The sequence below is a fragment of the Phyllostomus discolor genome, chromosome 4, assembly GCF_004126475.2.
Source record: "Phyllostomus discolor isolate MPI-MPIP mPhyDis1 chromosome 4, mPhyDis1.pri.v3, whole genome shotgun sequence".
Lineage (NCBI taxonomy): Eukaryota > Metazoa > Chordata > Mammalia > Chiroptera > Phyllostomidae > Phyllostomus > Phyllostomus discolor.
In genome coordinates, this window is record NC_040906.2 from 7,991,524 (window position 1) to 8,008,113 (window position 16,590).

At 40.5% G+C, this 16,590-nt stretch overlaps 1 protein-coding gene across 6 annotated transcripts in view; it reads left to right on the forward strand.

Moving 5' to 3' along the window:
- The window catches only part of LOC114494546 (SPHK1 interactor, AKAP domain containing), a 118,666-nt gene that overhangs the window by 27,410 nt on the left and 74,666 nt on the right, over positions 1-16,590 (forward strand). For all 6 annotated transcript variants that reach the window (XM_028509745.2, XM_028509746.2, XM_036022752.1 and 3 more), the window contains one exon: positions 1,669-1,771. In XM_028509745.2, coding sequence (XP_028365546.1) covers positions 1,669-1,771 — 103 coding nt within the window. The remainder of the gene's footprint in view (positions 1-1,668; positions 1,772-16,590) is intronic.

The window sequence follows — 16,590 nt, forward strand, 5'->3', positions numbered from 1 at the left end:
CACGTACTGTTTGACTTATGGCTAATTAATTACAAGGTAATAAATTTGACTAATTTATATCTTAAATCATGAGGGTTATATATAATAAATACATTGCTTGTGTAACCAATTTATTTGGTGCTTTTTAAAAACAGATTTTATTTACTTATTTAATTTTTTAGAGAGGGCAGGGAGGGAGAAAGAGAGAGAGAGAGAAACATCAATGTGTGGTTGCTGGGGGTCATGGCCTGCAACCCAGGCAGGTGCCCTGACTGGAAATCGAACCTGCGATGCTTTGGTTTGCAGCCTGCGCTCAATCCACTGAGCTACGCCAGCCAGGGCTTGGTGCTTATTTTAAGAGAAAAATTCTGTATGTTGGGTTGATAATTATATAAGGAATCATTAGGATCATATTTCAAACATGTACGTTAATGAATTGTATATGTTCTATGTGGTGAACATCAAAAAATAAAATACGTAGATTTGAAATATCAGTACTTTGTTCCAAATTTTATTTTCAGAAGAGAAATATTTAGAAATCTTAAAGATTCAGAGGGTCATTGTGTTTAAATTGATCTTATTTAAAATCTCCAATCAAATCATGAGAAGCGGGTTTGGTAACAATTTCAATTTTTATCATGTCTTGTGGATGTAGAAGTGATTTTAAATGTTTTAAAGTGCTGGTACAGCCCTGTGTATAGTCAAAACCACCAAGATTGGACAGAGACAGGCAACAGAGATATAAAGTCTAGAATTTTGGAGGCAGACGAGCTAAGATACTGCCCTGCCTCCAGCCACAAGTCAATAAAGAGGGGGCCTGATTACATAATGACCATTTCTTTTTAGTGGCCGGAGTAATTAACATGCCCTACACCTTACATTTACACAATGTCACACAGCCAATATATTTCAATGAAAAGAAGGAGAGATGATCTGTGTTTTTGAAAGTTCATTCTCTTTTTATGGTACCACCCTGCCTCCTGATTAAAATTACATTTTCCCTTATTTAAAAAAAAATAAAATGAGTAGAGATGGAAAGATAGGACTCAAGTTTTAAAACCTCTTGTTTAAGAAAAGATGTTAACAAAACAGAAGCAGGCTCATAGATACAGAGACCAGACGGATGGTTGCCAGAGGTGGGGGCGTTGTGATGGGTGAAAAAGGTAAAGGGATTAAGGAGTAAAAATAAGTAGTTACCAAATAGTCCTGGGGATGTAAAGTACAGCACAGGCAATATAGCCAATAATATTGTAATAATTATGCATGGTGTCAGATAGATGCTGGACCTACCAGGGAGAATACTTTGTGAAATATTGCATATGATTGTCTAACTACTATTCTGCACACTTGAAACGAATACAAAGTAATATTGAATGTCAACTGTAATTGGAAAATACAATTTAAATAATAAAGCAATAAAAGAAAAGATGTCGCCGGAGCCAGAAGTCAGGCAGATCACTGCGGCCACCTCAGCACTGGGCTGCGGTTTCATATTGCCAATAGAATAGCTCTCAGTGGTCCCCCAGTGAGAGAAGCGTGGCCACCCAAACACGTCAGCAGGAGGATTTGCAGCGGTCAGCCAGTCTGGAAAGATGATCTTTGATAAGGTGCATCGTGTTTCTTCCCGTCTGAAGACGGAGATGGCTCACTGGAGTAACGTGTTCTCTCTTGTGTTTTGGGCACAAATAGCAACTCGGAGTCACTACTGATGTGCGAGGCTCCGGTGGCCCAGCAGGGCGGCGCCAGCAGCTCGGGAAGCAGCCTGGGGAGCTCCGTCACCGCCTGCAAGAAGGTAACCTTACCCCACACCACCTTCTTCTCCCCGACTGACCTTGAACACTAGTTTAATCTGGCTCTTCAAGAACTTCTCCTAAAGCAGAAATGACAACAGAATGACCCATAATTTGTTTGTGAGAACCCCTAATGACCTTAAAAAATTAATTCATGGAAATGATCAGAAAACTCAAGAAGTTCAGGCAGATGTGACTTGAAAATGATAGGCCTCCTGGGCCACAATACCTCAGTTCCAACCTCCTCTCAGCTCCTCTTCCCACACTCAGCCGTGGGGAATAGCTTCTTGAATCTCCATTTAGTAAAGCCTCCACACACCCTGATTGGCTCACCTTAGAGTATCAGACTCCTAAGTCTGTGCTAAGAAAAACCAGTGACCATTCTCCTTTAGATATTTCCTTAAAAAGAAAGGTATGCTGAGCTTATTTACTAGGAGACACAAATTTGCACCTCCTATCCTGGTTCAGTGTGGCTCAATTACTTGGCGTGTCATCCAAAGGGTAGCAGGTTTGCTTCCAGGTCAGGGTGCATGCCTAGGTTGTGGGTGTGATCCCCAGTCAGGTCATGTGCGAGAGACAGCCAGTTGTAGTGTCTCTGTCTCACTCTCTTGACCTCTCTCTGTCCCTCCCTCAGTCCCTTCCCTTCTCACTGACATCAATGGGCATGTCCTCCAGTGAGGGTTAAAAATAATTGCACATCCCAGACCATAGACTTGTGTAATGGTGGGTAGACCTGGAGAGTATTATGCTAAGTGAGATAAGCCAGTCAGAGGAAGACAAATACCATGTGATTTCACTTATATGTGGAATCTAATGAACAAACTGAACTAACAAGCAAAGTAGGAACAGTCTTTTAAATACAGAGAACAGACTGACAGCTGCCAGAGGGGAAGGAAACTCAGGGGATGGGAAGAAAGGTGAGGGGATTAAGAAAAAAACAAGGAAACTCAGGCAGACAACAATATGGTGATTACCAGAAGGAAAGAGGGTAGGGGGGGCAGAAGAGGGCAGAGGGCGCGGGGCATAAGTGGTGATGGAAGGAAACTTGATTTTGAGCAAACACACAACTCCAAATACAGATGAGTTGTTATAGAGTTGTGCACTTGAAACCTGTATAATTTTATTCAGCAACATCACCCCAATAAATTTAATGATTTTTTAAAAAATGAATAAATTCTGCTGTGAGGCATTTGCAGAAAGTCATCATTTGAACAACATGAAATCATCTAATTTAATGACTTCATTTTTCCAGCCAATCAACTTAAAGCCCAGAAACTTGAAGCAAAATGCCCAATTCTCCACCCAGTAATATGCTCACTAGTTTGATGCTGAATTTCAGAGGAAAATATCTTTCTTCTCATCTAAAAATAGAGGGGACAACCCTGGATTTTAAATTAATATAACAAAAATCAAATGACAAAAAATACTTTAAATTATTATAACAAAAATCAAATGATAAAAAATTATAACAAAAATCAAATGATAAAAAATACTTGATGTGAATTAAGATAAATTTTATTACTAAACATATTATATATGTGTATATGATGCACATTCTATATGTATATAAGCCTATTTATTGATTACTGTATACAGTTAAACAACCTTATTTATTCTCTGCTTGTGTGACTTTGTATAGTTTTCAAGTAACAAAGTAACAAATACTTGCATTAGAGAACATATGCTGATTATTAAAAAGTAGCAAAAAACATAACTTTACAAAAGTACTTGCATACTTGCATTTATAACCAAATATGAAAATGAATCTGCTAATTAATTAAGGGACCTTATTTTCAAGTGTTATATGACTTATTACTCTTCCCCTTCTACAGATTCCAGTTTTTAATGCAGGAAACTGCCATACTGTAATTCAAAATGATTTTGAGTTGCTTATAAAATAATTGAAACTGCAGGTCCCCAAGCCTAAGGTATATTCTATTCAACTCTGTAACTCCAAATTACAAAGTCTTCACTGGATGCTATACATTTCACAAGGCTAACCAATTTTTAATATATTCTAATTTTTAGATAACTCTATTCCTGTTGGTTAGCTTCACCGAGGTATTTAAAAGAAGGGTTGAAGTCAGACTGCCTGACTTTGACACCCAGTTCTGTCATTATTAGCTGTGTGATGCCGAACAAATTACATTATTTCATCATGTCTCAATTTGCTCATCTGCGAAAAGAAGATAGGAAAAGGTTCAATGAGTTCGTAGATGTGAAATGTTTAGAGTAATGCCTGCCATACTGTAAACATTCAAAATAGAGATTACTAATATTCCACAGAATAATTTTATCAACAACTATACAGTGCCAGAAAATGATTTAATATAGGCATTACCACGCTGAGAGCCAGTACCTTATGATCTGTTATTTCAGATAGAGTTATTTGCCTGGAAAAGAACAAATCATATTCATTTCTTTAAAAGTCAGGTCTGAAAGTTACTGGAGGAACTGTCTGGGGGTGGATGTCTACCTGAAAAGTTAAAACCACGACTGAATCATCTATTTTAAAAAACTTCATCAGTACATGTATATTTTATACTTATATTCATAAATGTATTTACAAATAAGAATTTAAAGTTTAAATACAATCCCACTCTTTAATCCCTCATTGATCTCACAATGTAATCCCACAAATAATCGCATAATTATTTCTAGAGCAACTATTTGTAGGTTAAGCCATGTGAAATTTTCTTCTTTACAGGTGGGACTGATAAAATGTTCAGCAATTTCATACGGTTCAACCTAAATACAGTCACAATTCTGTAGGATCTTGGACAAAGATATAAGGATAGATCACAAATGGCCCCCACGGTTGAAGAATTTACAGTGTAGTCTGGAAGATAATGCTGGTTTCTCCTGTGAAAATTCAACAGTAATTCAAAAATCAAAAGATCATTACGTAAGATAACTATAGAGTAATAAGTCAAGTTTAGTATAAACTAGGTGAACAACTAGGATTATAGGCATTAAAAGCTAAGAACAGAGGCAGACTCTGAACCTGTAATAGGCAACAACCTTCAATAGGGAAGTGGACTTGAGTTTGGACTTTGAAGTATAATTAAGATTTGAATGAATAAAAAGAATATCCAATTAAATTTAGAAAGGGCTACTGCAAAATCAACACCATTGTGTACTGGCAATGTATTTTTTAAATTTCATAGTGCATCTCTTTCATTTTAAATATTCTCTTAAGCTCGCATAGTAATTGCATTTAAAGACAGCTTAGTAGGCATACACGCCATTCATCATACACCACGTGGGTTCTAGTAGTTTTTCTTCCCTTCAAAACCATAGATCAACAATGTTTTCTTCTTTGTATCTGGAACATAGACCCCCCAGTAAAAAGACATTGACTATGGAATGATTTAATGCCCTTATTTTATTACTGCAAGCTGATTTAAATGATCATGTATCAATTCTTTTAAAAATCTTATTAATCACAAATAATAGGACTGGAGAAGTGAGGATTTGTGTGTTCATAAATGCACATATAAGGTATGTTGTGTACAAAGAAGCAAAAAAGAACAAGGCCAGCTATATCTTAGAAATAGCAAGGTTGTCCAGCTAAATCGCCACTCTTCCTAGTCGATCACTTTCAGGAAGAGTAATATGCATAATTGAAATCCATTGGTAATTCCCCAAACTCATTTCATGTAATAGCTTCATCTTCTTCCCCACCAAATCTTCTTATCAGTACTGACATTTTATTCAATTAACTGGTGGAAGAAATAAAACAGAGGTCCAGAAAATAATACATTAGTTGGATAATCAGCCTCTGAAAAACATTGCAAATTGACTTTACTTTTTTCATGTGCTCCATAGTGAATTTCTCAGGCTCTCAGGAATCCTACCCAGATGTAATTGCTTCAATTTCTCTTTGTTGTTGGAGAAATATGATCCCTGGAATTCAGAGCTGTGAAAAAGCCATAGCATTGGGGAAGAGACGTTGGTGGACTTATTTGAAGGAGGAACTCCTTAGTATATATTTTTATCAGTGAGAGACTGCCTTTCCCCAGAGCCCAGGTGACCACGCCACCCTGTCACAATTATATATTGTCTTGGAGTTTTGTTAATAGACCCCTTTTTGCTCTCAAAAGTGTTCTGGCATGCACAATAACTCATATAGTTATCCAAGCCTTAGCTTCTAGAATTATCTGTCTTGCCCATCTCTCCCTTTCTAATATTAAGAAAGTTATCAGATAAGTTCACACTGAGGTGTTAGTGATTTGCATAGCTTAGTATAGTTACAACAAGTAAAATCTGTTTTCACTTAACTACTGACTCTGATGAACGAGTACTATTGCCCCCTCCCTTAACTGACATTGACCATTGAACCTGTGGAACCTACACGTGACTATGGAATTCCACGTGTCACGAAGCTCCAAGCAGACGTGGTCAATCCGTCCAAGTGAGAATGTAAGCTAACCTCTCTGTCACTGTAACTTAGTGAGCACCAAATCTGGGGGAAGTTTTAATGTGTGCAATTTAACTCCCCAAAATAATGCATTTAAAATGATGGGATTTCAAAATATTACGAGAAAAAAATGGGGGAGAAAGAGCTGCTGGTGGAGAGTGGACACTAGAGCGTCCCGTGGTGACCCTTGAGTTGCCTCTCACACAGACACTGCCCGATGTCCCTTCTCCTCACAGGACCAGTCCTTCTTATAACACGACACAGCCACCCTTGTTAAAGTGAGTCATAGGGATTTTGCGTTAAATGAGCTAAGTGATGATAAATGTTATCCTTGTATATATGTTAAACACTAAGCGAAAGGTCTTTGTCGCTCTTCAAAATAAATCAAAATCTGTTATCTCCAGAGTGGCAGTTGAATGTTGTGTAACAAACCTGAACTTGGAATTTAAAGACCTGAACTACATTTCAGGTTTCTCTTCTTACCACGTGATAGTAGTAAGCCAGTGATGTAACTTCTCTGATTCAGAAGTAACTTAGAGTCGGTGTGATGTTGAAGGTTTGTGTGTAAGCCACTGGCACACGAAATTGATGCTCAAAACTATTAGTTGACGCCAAATAAATGATCTTTGCACAGGGTGAACTTTCTTTAAATAGAATTTTAAAACTAATCTGAACCCGACACCCAGTGTCCCCTCACTGTTGAATGTCTGTTAGATTTTCCTCTACTTTGCAAGCATTTTAGTAACTGTCATATTCTCACAGTCCCTGGACATTTTCAATCCATGCTTTACTTCATGGTCTGAAGATTTGCTATTTGTGAACTGGTAGAGCCAAGTCTCTGAGCAGGATTTGTGCCAGGAAAGAATTGCTGGAGAGAAATCAGCCTCCCAGATATCTTCTCTTTATGTCAAGTTAATAAAACTCACCCTAATCTTGGACTTATCAAAGGCAGCGGGACTGATAACACATCAAGTTCCCTGAAGCAGAATTCGATCTTAATACGTCTTGTAAACAGCTCTTTGAAGTTTTGAGAGCATTCTTTGCTATGACAGGTCTCCTTTAAAATGACTTCCGTTTGCTTTCGACACTGGCATAGGTACATCTAATGAGTGACAGAATGGATGTCCCTCAGTGCTTCCTGTTATTCTGCAAAACGCACTTCCCTCCAAGCCCAGATCTTTCTGATGACGTGTAACTAACGAAAGCAATTGAATTAACGTGCGCAGGCACAGGCACACAAACTGGGAGGCTCTTGCACAGTCTGGTCCATAGCTCTATGGACATTTTTATTCGTCAGCATTGCATGGCTCTTGGCCAAATGCCTCAAATTTCAGGAAGCACGTGATGTAAAATAGCTATAATATTCTGTATATGTGGAAGCCGTTTCCTTAAAAAAAAGAATTAAAAAAAAATAAAATTGAATAAATAAAATTAAAGACAAAATCAGCACAATTGAGCATATTTACCTTTTTATAGAAAGAAGACTCTTAGCTTTTCCCCTGGGAGTATCAAACACTCACGACTCTGTAAGCACTCTCTTCTGACCGAGCAACCCGGCCATGGTCTCCAAGCCCAGCTGCTAACACCAGAGAATGATGCCCTATGCAAATTTTATCAAATGGCTGGGTGTCTGGTGCTATCGTCATTCTGCAGAGATAGTCAGAGGCATTGAAGAAAGAGAGAGATTTTTAAGAAAAGAAAGGGAATTGTCTTAGTAAAAGTGATAGCCGATGAACGCAAATCCAGTAGATCGAAAGATGATTCCTACGAGCAAAGGAAGACGGGAATCTGGGACATCAGGAGAGGCATCAGTGGTGTGACGGGGGAGTGGGGAAAGGGGAGGTGAGGCCTGTATGCAGACAACGGGCGGAGAGAGGAAAACCGGTGAGAGGCACGTGGAAGTTGAGACCAGTAGGGCTCCATGGCAGTGAGAGGCAAACAGAACGAATGCTGACGGCTCGGGCCCAGACACCCGTGAGCGGTGGTGCCGCTGAGGCCGCTGGGGCAAGAGCCTGGGAGGGAAGCTACAGAAAGGTGCCTGTGGCTCAGAGTCAGCCCAGCTGCATCTAAAGAGCCAGCCACAAATACCATGTGATCTCACCTACAAGTGGAACCTAATCAACGAAACAAACCAGCAAGCAAAATAGAACCAGAGACATGGAAATAAAGAAGAAGCTGACAGTGACCAGAGGGGAGGGAGGAGGGGGATAACAGGGGAAAGAAGGGGAAGGGTCAGGTCAAGAAACATGTACAAAGGACCCATGGACAAGGACAACAGGGTGGGGATTGAAAATAGGAAGTGGGAGTGGGTAGGGCAAGGGGGGAGTAATAAAGGAAAAATGGAGACAACTGTAGTTGAGCAACAATAAAAATTTAAAAATAAAGAGCCAGCCACAAAATTCCCTCTGGAAGCAATTTCCCTGACTGTTTACGGCCCCCCCACCCCACCCCGTAGGCCCTGAAACTCACTGACATCTAGGAGACCTGGCAGAATGGAGGCCCGTGCAGATAACCAGGGCCCTGGAGGGGACTGATCTCCTCCGCCTTCGTCAAAAACAGGTTGAAATGCTGCACGTTCTCTCCTGCCTTTAGAGGAGCCTGGCCCATGCTGAAATAGAGAAGTGGGGCTGCATATGCAAGTTCGTTCTGTGGAAAATGTGGATTCGGTAGTCCTACGTGGGAGCCTTTGTTTAAAACTATCAGTTATCCTGGCTGGTGTAGCTCAGTGGATTGAGCTCGGGCTGCAAACCAAAGTGTCACAGGTTCGATTCCCAGCCAGGGTACATGCCTGGGTTGCAGGCCACGGCCCCCAGCAACCACATATTGATGTTTCTCTCTCTCTCGCTATCTCCCTCCCTTCCCTCTCTAAAAATAAATAAACAAAATCTTAAAAAAAAAACCCAAAACTATCAGTTATGGCTTGTTCAGCAGTCTGACCAGGATTCAGTTTCTCATCCCAAAAGTCAGTGTATTTGAGGGCTTCTATTTAGGACGCAGCTCAGCCTCCCTTTGCTGCCAACAATCGCTATACAGTGTTTAAGACTCCAATATGCCGTCCTATTCTATTCTCTACGGCTCAGCTCCTCGAGTGTCCTTTCTGCTGTGTATAAAGAACTCCTGGAAGGTTCTTGCCATGTCTGTTCTTTTCTCCCTTTTCTTGTTAATCAAAAAGTAGGACTCTGAGAGCCCAAAATAGCTTAGAACATTCTGTGGAACTGAGGGTGGCATTGCACTGTTAGAACTGGGCGAGTAATTTTTTTTCTGAATTCTTATCATTACCCCAGACCTTTATATTATGTGTAGAATCTCTTTAGCCAGAAATGGAAGGGGTCTAACTTTTTTTTTTAAAATATCGACTTTGGCATTCAAAATTTTCCTTTCTATCTTTGGGTATTTAAGAAAAGACTTTCCATCCTTGCTTCCTACCATGAGCCTGTAGGCATCCGCTCTTTCCTCTCAGACCCCACCTAAGAAACCCTCTTCTCAGCTTTATATTCTGGAGTAAACACTACGGGCCCCAGTCCTAACAGCACCTGGGTCCCCCCAAGCCTGCCCTTCTGACCGAAGTGCCCAGTTTTCTGCTCTGCCAGCTTTAGAGTGGGGAGAAAGGACACGGCCCGGATACATCTGAGCAGCCCTCTAATGGGGCCCTCTAGCTCATGAATCCCCGAGAAAGAGCCCCTCATCTGTGAGCCCAAATTTGTTAGGTTCATCTCTGCATTTTGAGAATGACACCCCTGAAAGACCTCCACAAGGACTCACACTCTCCAGGATGGAGAGCATCCGAGAAGCTAAGGTGTGTCCCTTAGCACATGGTGTGTCCATTTGCGTACGCACTAACAGGTAGTTGTTTCCAGTAGCTTCTTCCAGAGAAGGGAAGAGAGGCCAAGGCATGAGAACGACCGCTTCCTTATCATTGCCAAGGGCCAGACACATCCAGTAACGCTCAAGTGATACACGGCCATTCAGTCTGCTGTCCCTTTGTCCAGTGGCAAATTCTGCACTACCTACACTTTGCATACCTATACAGAATCACCCCAAATCAATGGCAAGCCTAGATGCCCATCATATCTTTTCCTACATGCATAATTTTTCTTATATTTTGCTTATCATAGCCTTAAAAATCCAGTTCTCCTCATGTATCAACATTTCAGCAGTATGTTAATTCTAAATAGCAATTCATCACCTGTTTTACTTAGATGCCTAATTCAATTCTGTTTGAATGTTTGCTGACCACTCATAAACTATACTATATTTGCATTCCCTGGGCATATCTGTTTTTGTAAATCTTGCATTTTGTGCTTGAGACTCAAAATCAGTTATCACTTTTATGTGGAAAAAGCTCTGATCCACTGCCAAAGCATTCTCCAGCCAGCTGGCACCTGTGCGATAGGGCAGAAATAAACAAGTGTAGTTTGAAACTTCTAAGTTGTCCTGGGCGCTCCTGCACCATTCTTGTGAATGCATGGTAATACAAGGCCGCTTTCAGGATACAAATAATTCTGTTGCACAAGAAAAGCAGGCAGCTGTCTGAACTGTCAGTAAAGCTGCCTGGTTTATTTCTTCCCACATCAGGATGCGTGCTGGCCCAGGTGAATATTCAGCATCTCTAAATTATATCCGTGGGGATATTAATTTCAAAGAGAGGTGAGCTCTTTAGTGAACTCGTAGATTGTAGCAGAGGGCATGGGCAGGGAAATAATTGGGGATAAAGCCTGGAGAACACCTAAATTGGGCACAGCACAATATCCTAAACAGTGGGGCTTAATAAATATTCATGAGATGGTTACCAGGAGGGAGCTGTATGAAGATCTGTCTTGAGTGCTAGGCCATCGTTTGGCAATCACCCCATAAAACCTTGGGCTTGCTAACAGCAAGTATGGTCTTTCTTCCTTGTTTCCCAGGGCTGAGCCTAGTGTCTAACAGGACTAGAAGTAAAACACTCACATTTATTGGGTCAATTAATCAATTGAGATTAAATTCTTGGGAGAAAATTATATAACATCAGTAACCATGCTCATAATAATAACTACTATTTGCTAACACCTCAAATAATTCAGTCCTTTGTGCATTTATTATTTCTCACGCTTACTAAAAATCCCTCATTGTGAGGGGTAACGCCACCCTCCTTTTGTCAATGGGGCAACTGAGTCTCAAAGAGGCTGCCTTGACGGAGGCTGCACAGTTAACTAAAGAAAAAAATATTGGAACTTGAAACAACATTTGTCTTCAGAATTTAGGTACGTGGCCCCTATCCTGGTTTCAGTGAGCCAGGTGGACCTGGGAGGTAAAGGTGAGAGAAAGAGAACAGAGAGATGTTTACAACGTGAATTGTTTGGTCCCTGTGGGTGTCCAGCCATCCCCAGCCACTCTTTCCAAATGTCACCCCCAGCCCTTTCATCTTCTGTCACTGCACCGTGTGGAATGTCCTCATATTACCAACCACAATCTGCAGTCAACTGTGGGTTTCAATGTTCCTTTATTTACCGCTTGGCTCCCCAGCAGTTTTTAAATTTTATAAACATGGTGATCAGTTCTATTGTGGTAACACAATCTGGTATGTTACCCAGAGACTGGTCTACAGTCTGCACTCCAGTATTAAGTGAATTAAAGAAAATACTAAACTGTGGAGGGCAGAACGCAAGACTAGAAAGAGATCCAGATGGCATGACAGTGACTGGGAGAATTGTTCTGCAGCTCTCTGAGAATAGGGAAACCAAGGAGTCAGGTTGCTTTTAGGGGCTGGAATGGGGGACTGAAGGGCTATGTTTTGAGTTTAGACACACAGTCAGAGGTGACAGCAAGAGAGCCAAGAGTCACAATTAACAGTGAGAAGTGTGAAAAGCTGAGCTCTAGCAATAATAGCTCAAAGCTGGAGCTAGTGAGTCACCCCTCCAGGTGGGTGAGAGTCAGTGAGCTCTCTGAGGGAAATGACCGAGGGGCGTGGAAAGAGGAACCTGGCATCAGAGGAGGAAAAGCTAGTTAGAAAGAGGGGCGGGTCCTCCCCACCCTTGCCCACACCCCAGACAACTGAGATGTATCTTTCAACACTCTGGTCAAGGGCACGATCCATTGTCACCCCTCCTGCAGGTGGAATTGACCCCTCTATCCGGGGTGACACCTGACCTGGGCTGCCATTCATCAAAGCACCTGCTTTATTTATCACTGTCCTGTGAGTCCTTGTTCTCCCTGCTAGAGATTCATTTCTAAAAGGACAACAGTGGGTTTTGTTCATTTTAATATTCTCGGTGTCAAACATCAAAGAGCTCAGCAAACCTCTGTTGACAGAATATTGACTTGAGGAGATTAGAGAAGCAAGTGAAGAAACACAGGAAGAAAGCACCCCAAATAATAAATAAGGAGGATCTGTCAACTCTTGTGTTGAGATCAGGAAAAGATTAAGATGGAAAAGGTATTGTCTAAATCTTACTGCATTCTCGTAATAATCACTATCACGTATCAATTCCCTACACTTAGGGAATTGTTAGCCCTAAGGAAGGCTAACTTCCTATTGTTAGGAAGTTAGCCCTTTACAAATATTTTGTTACCCGAGCCTTGAACCAACTTTGTGGAGTGACTTGAATTGTCCTCCTGTAATAGACACAGAAACTAAGTCTCACTGAAGTTGAAGGTCTTGGCCAAGGTCACTCAGGAGTGATAAAATGGGATAGATTCTCAGTTCTGCCTCCAGACGTCTATGACTGTCTTCTCCAATCTAAATTACTTTTAAAAAATTTAGGCATTGCTCAGCAATATTTAGGGCTATATCTAGGTTATTAAGAGTCTATTTTAACCACCCTTTTCCATATCAATACTAAATCCTTACAACTTGGTTCTCTCTACAAAAAACAAAAAAAGGAAAGCGTAAGATAGAGCAAAAGAACTTTTTTTTTCTTTATCATTTAGGACACTCATGAAATTTTAAGAGAAAACGTGCCATTATTATTTCAAACTTGTGAATGCACAGCACGTTCTAACTCTTCAATAAGTGAACCTGCAACTAAAAATAGCAGATAAATAAACAAGCCATTAGCAGCCTAGTGAGTTTTATTCTTTTCCCCTCAGAAAGTGACTGTGTCAGTGGGGAAGGTGATCGTCATAAAGCTCCAGAATCATTAAATTCCCAGGCACATATTCTTCCTTCAAGTGTTCTTCATTGTCTAATGGTTTGTCCAAACCATCAAACAAAAGCGTTTCACAGGTTACAATCGCTTTACATGTGATGCTATATGGCTTATTGGAGCTGCATTTTTATTCTCTCGGCTTACGTGGCTCTTCCTGCACTGGGGAAAGGGAGGATGGGGGAGTGAACAGAGGAGAGAGGGGTGAATTACTGGATGTCTGGTGTAGAAGGGACCTTCGGGTGACTTGATTTCATTGTTCGTAGAGGGCGAACTGAGCCTGAGAGCTAGTGGGCCACTTGACTTGAATGCAGTAGGCTTGAGACCGGAACCTAGCCCTCCCACCCACCCAGACCAGGGCCCCGAGGCAGAGATGGGGAAATGCACAGGCTGGGATTTGGTAGAAGCCAAGAATGAGAAATTCCATGATTTTACCAACTCTAGTGGGGCACTGCCTAGTGGCAGCTTCGGGGCCAGAGTGGCTGGCTTAAATCCTAGTTATTCATTCACTCACTCACTCATTCACTCACTAGGCAAATTATTGACCCCCCTAAACCTGGACACAGGGAATAGTCAATTTCTGTGTTAGCTTTTGTGTGTTGAGCCCTTGCTATGCACCAAGCACTGTTTTCAAGCACATTAGATATATTAGCCTTTAAATTCTACCTCATAAATCCAGAGGTTAAATTCAGATTCTCTGAATTAACCCAGAGATTTCTCAGTGAATATAGTATGACTTGGTCCATAATTAAAGAATATAAGCTCTAAATAATTGATCTCTAAATATTTATAAAGTATATGGAAAAAAACTTATTTTGTTTTAAATATTAATGTAATATGATGCAATGTTTTTCAAATTATGATGCGTAAAATTTCAATTTGAAGGTTACATAGTGAATGAATACTCTTATGAAACAAAGCAATTCTCTTCAAAGCATCTCTTCAAGAGCATTCAAAGATTCAGGTTCCATTCCCAATTCTGCTTCCTTACTCTGCCACTCAGTATCAGGGATTGGAACCCCAAGTGTGAAGTCTTTCTTGTATTTTCTGCGGAGTAACCACATTCGTAGGCTGTTGACTTTTCCCTCGCTCCTAGCATAGGGTGGGACAGGACTTTGTATAGTTTAGTTACTATTTATTTTAAAGATAGAAACAGAAAAAGCACCCTTAAAGGAGAAGACTCGACAGATTACTCTTCCCGTGCTCCTTTCCCATAGGGAATCCAGCAGGTAGCCGTCAGTTCTCCCGGCCACATCATGGGACAGGCTCTTGCATAGTAGCTTCAGGAGCCTGGCAGTGCCAAGTGTCAGGCCCACTCTTTTTGACACCTTCATCTCTGCTTCTCTGTGTTTCAAAAAATATGAATACCAAACCAGCCCGCCCCTTTCCTGAAAGACCCAAGAGCATTGCATTTTAACTCCGTCTTCTTCCTAAGGGTGATTTAGGGCAGGAATAATTCATTTGCTCTGATAAGTGACAGTTGCTTTCTTCTGTTGACATGTTTTGCTGCAACCAAGCTACCATAGTGCCTTAAATGTATTTGAGTATAGAAGAAATCCAGGCTCCTGCTGGGCATCTCAGTGGGTTAGAGCCACATCCCAGTACACCGCAGTTGAAGATTCAGTCCCCGGTCAGGGCACATAGAAGCAGCAACCAGCGAATGCATGCATAAGTGGAACAACAAATTGCTGTTTCTCCACCTCACTCTCTCAAATCAATAAATATTTTTTTTAAAATGAGAATCCCAGGGCTTAATTTTGAGGAGTGAGCGAAGAAGTAATTACAGTCAGAGGACTGTTAAAGCATTGCAAAGTACTATTATGAACTGTTATGTTCATTTGATGCACCCATTTTAAATCGCTAATGTTCTCATGACGCTGTGAGTGAAGGCTGTGTTTTATTGATGGGCGTCAAATTCTAAAGCTCATAAAAAAGGGTAGGAGTGGAAGCAAAATGACATCGGTCTGGCTTAATGTAACTCAAGCAGATGTACAGGCATGCCTTCCTTTGGGAAGTTAAAATACTGGTCATACTTGCCAGATGGACTAATACAATTATCATTTACATCCCTTTAATTGACAAAATTAAAGTTTACATCTTGTAAACTTTACAAGAAGAAAGTTTCTTCTTCTTAAGGAAAAATAGCACTTCAGCATTTCAGTAATGAAAACTTTGGAATGGAAGTCCATAAGAACATGGAGTTATATTTACAAATATTACCTGCACATAACTTTTCAGAAATATACCCCAAATTAGACCCAGTCGTGTGGGTCGTGGAAGGCAATATTGTTAAAGGACTTCACTCACAGGCATGGCGTCTTCAAAACCAAACCCAAAGTCAGGCTCTGAACAGGTTGGACAGAAACTCCAATATCTCTGAGTCTCAAGGTCATATTCAAAATGACAATTTCTGAGAAGAGTCTAACCTTTACAATAATCCCTACCAGACAGCATTGCAATGAGGAATAAATAAATACATGAACATTTCAGCTCATTTCCCAGCACATTCTAAGCATCCAAAACATAGCTGTGACTATTAATACTACAAAATGCAGAACTACAGCTACAGCTTAGATGAGAATATTGCTAGAAAATGTATCTTCAAACATCTGAAATGCTTTCCATCCATTAATTTCAGGTGAAGGCATCTAAGTTTCTATTTTCCCTTGTAGTTTGTCCCAGATAGTAGGAATGAAAACCATGTATTAAGAGGATAACCTGCTATCCACATGGCTTACCCACTCACAGAATACCCCAGGGATCCCGCCAGGGGCTAGTGTTATCACTATTCCCAGATGTGGAAACTCAGACTCAGAATTCACACCAGTTGCCCAAGTTCATCCTGATGCTAATGACCACGCCAGGTCTTCCCCCTCGTTAGACCACTAACGCCCATACTCCAGAACTCTACTCTGTGCCGGAAATCAAAGGGAATGGTGGGGGTGGGGGTAGGGGGCTGAGAGACTATTTCTTACTTTAAATAAAGTTAATCTGGGTCCATGGTTCTCAATTTTTTTGAAATCAAAATTTCTTTGTACTCCAAAAAGCACTGGTGAACCTCACAAAACTTTTATTTATAGGGGGATATATTAATTGATATTTCCATAGTATATATTATAAATTAAAGATTGAAAAACACCTGTTTATATGTCATTAGTTAATTTTAAATAATAATGCCAATAAAAATACCAATTTACTATTTTATAAATGATTTTTAAAAATTGGTAAATAGGCACAGTACATGTGAACACACCTATTTTTATGTGAAATATCTATTTTC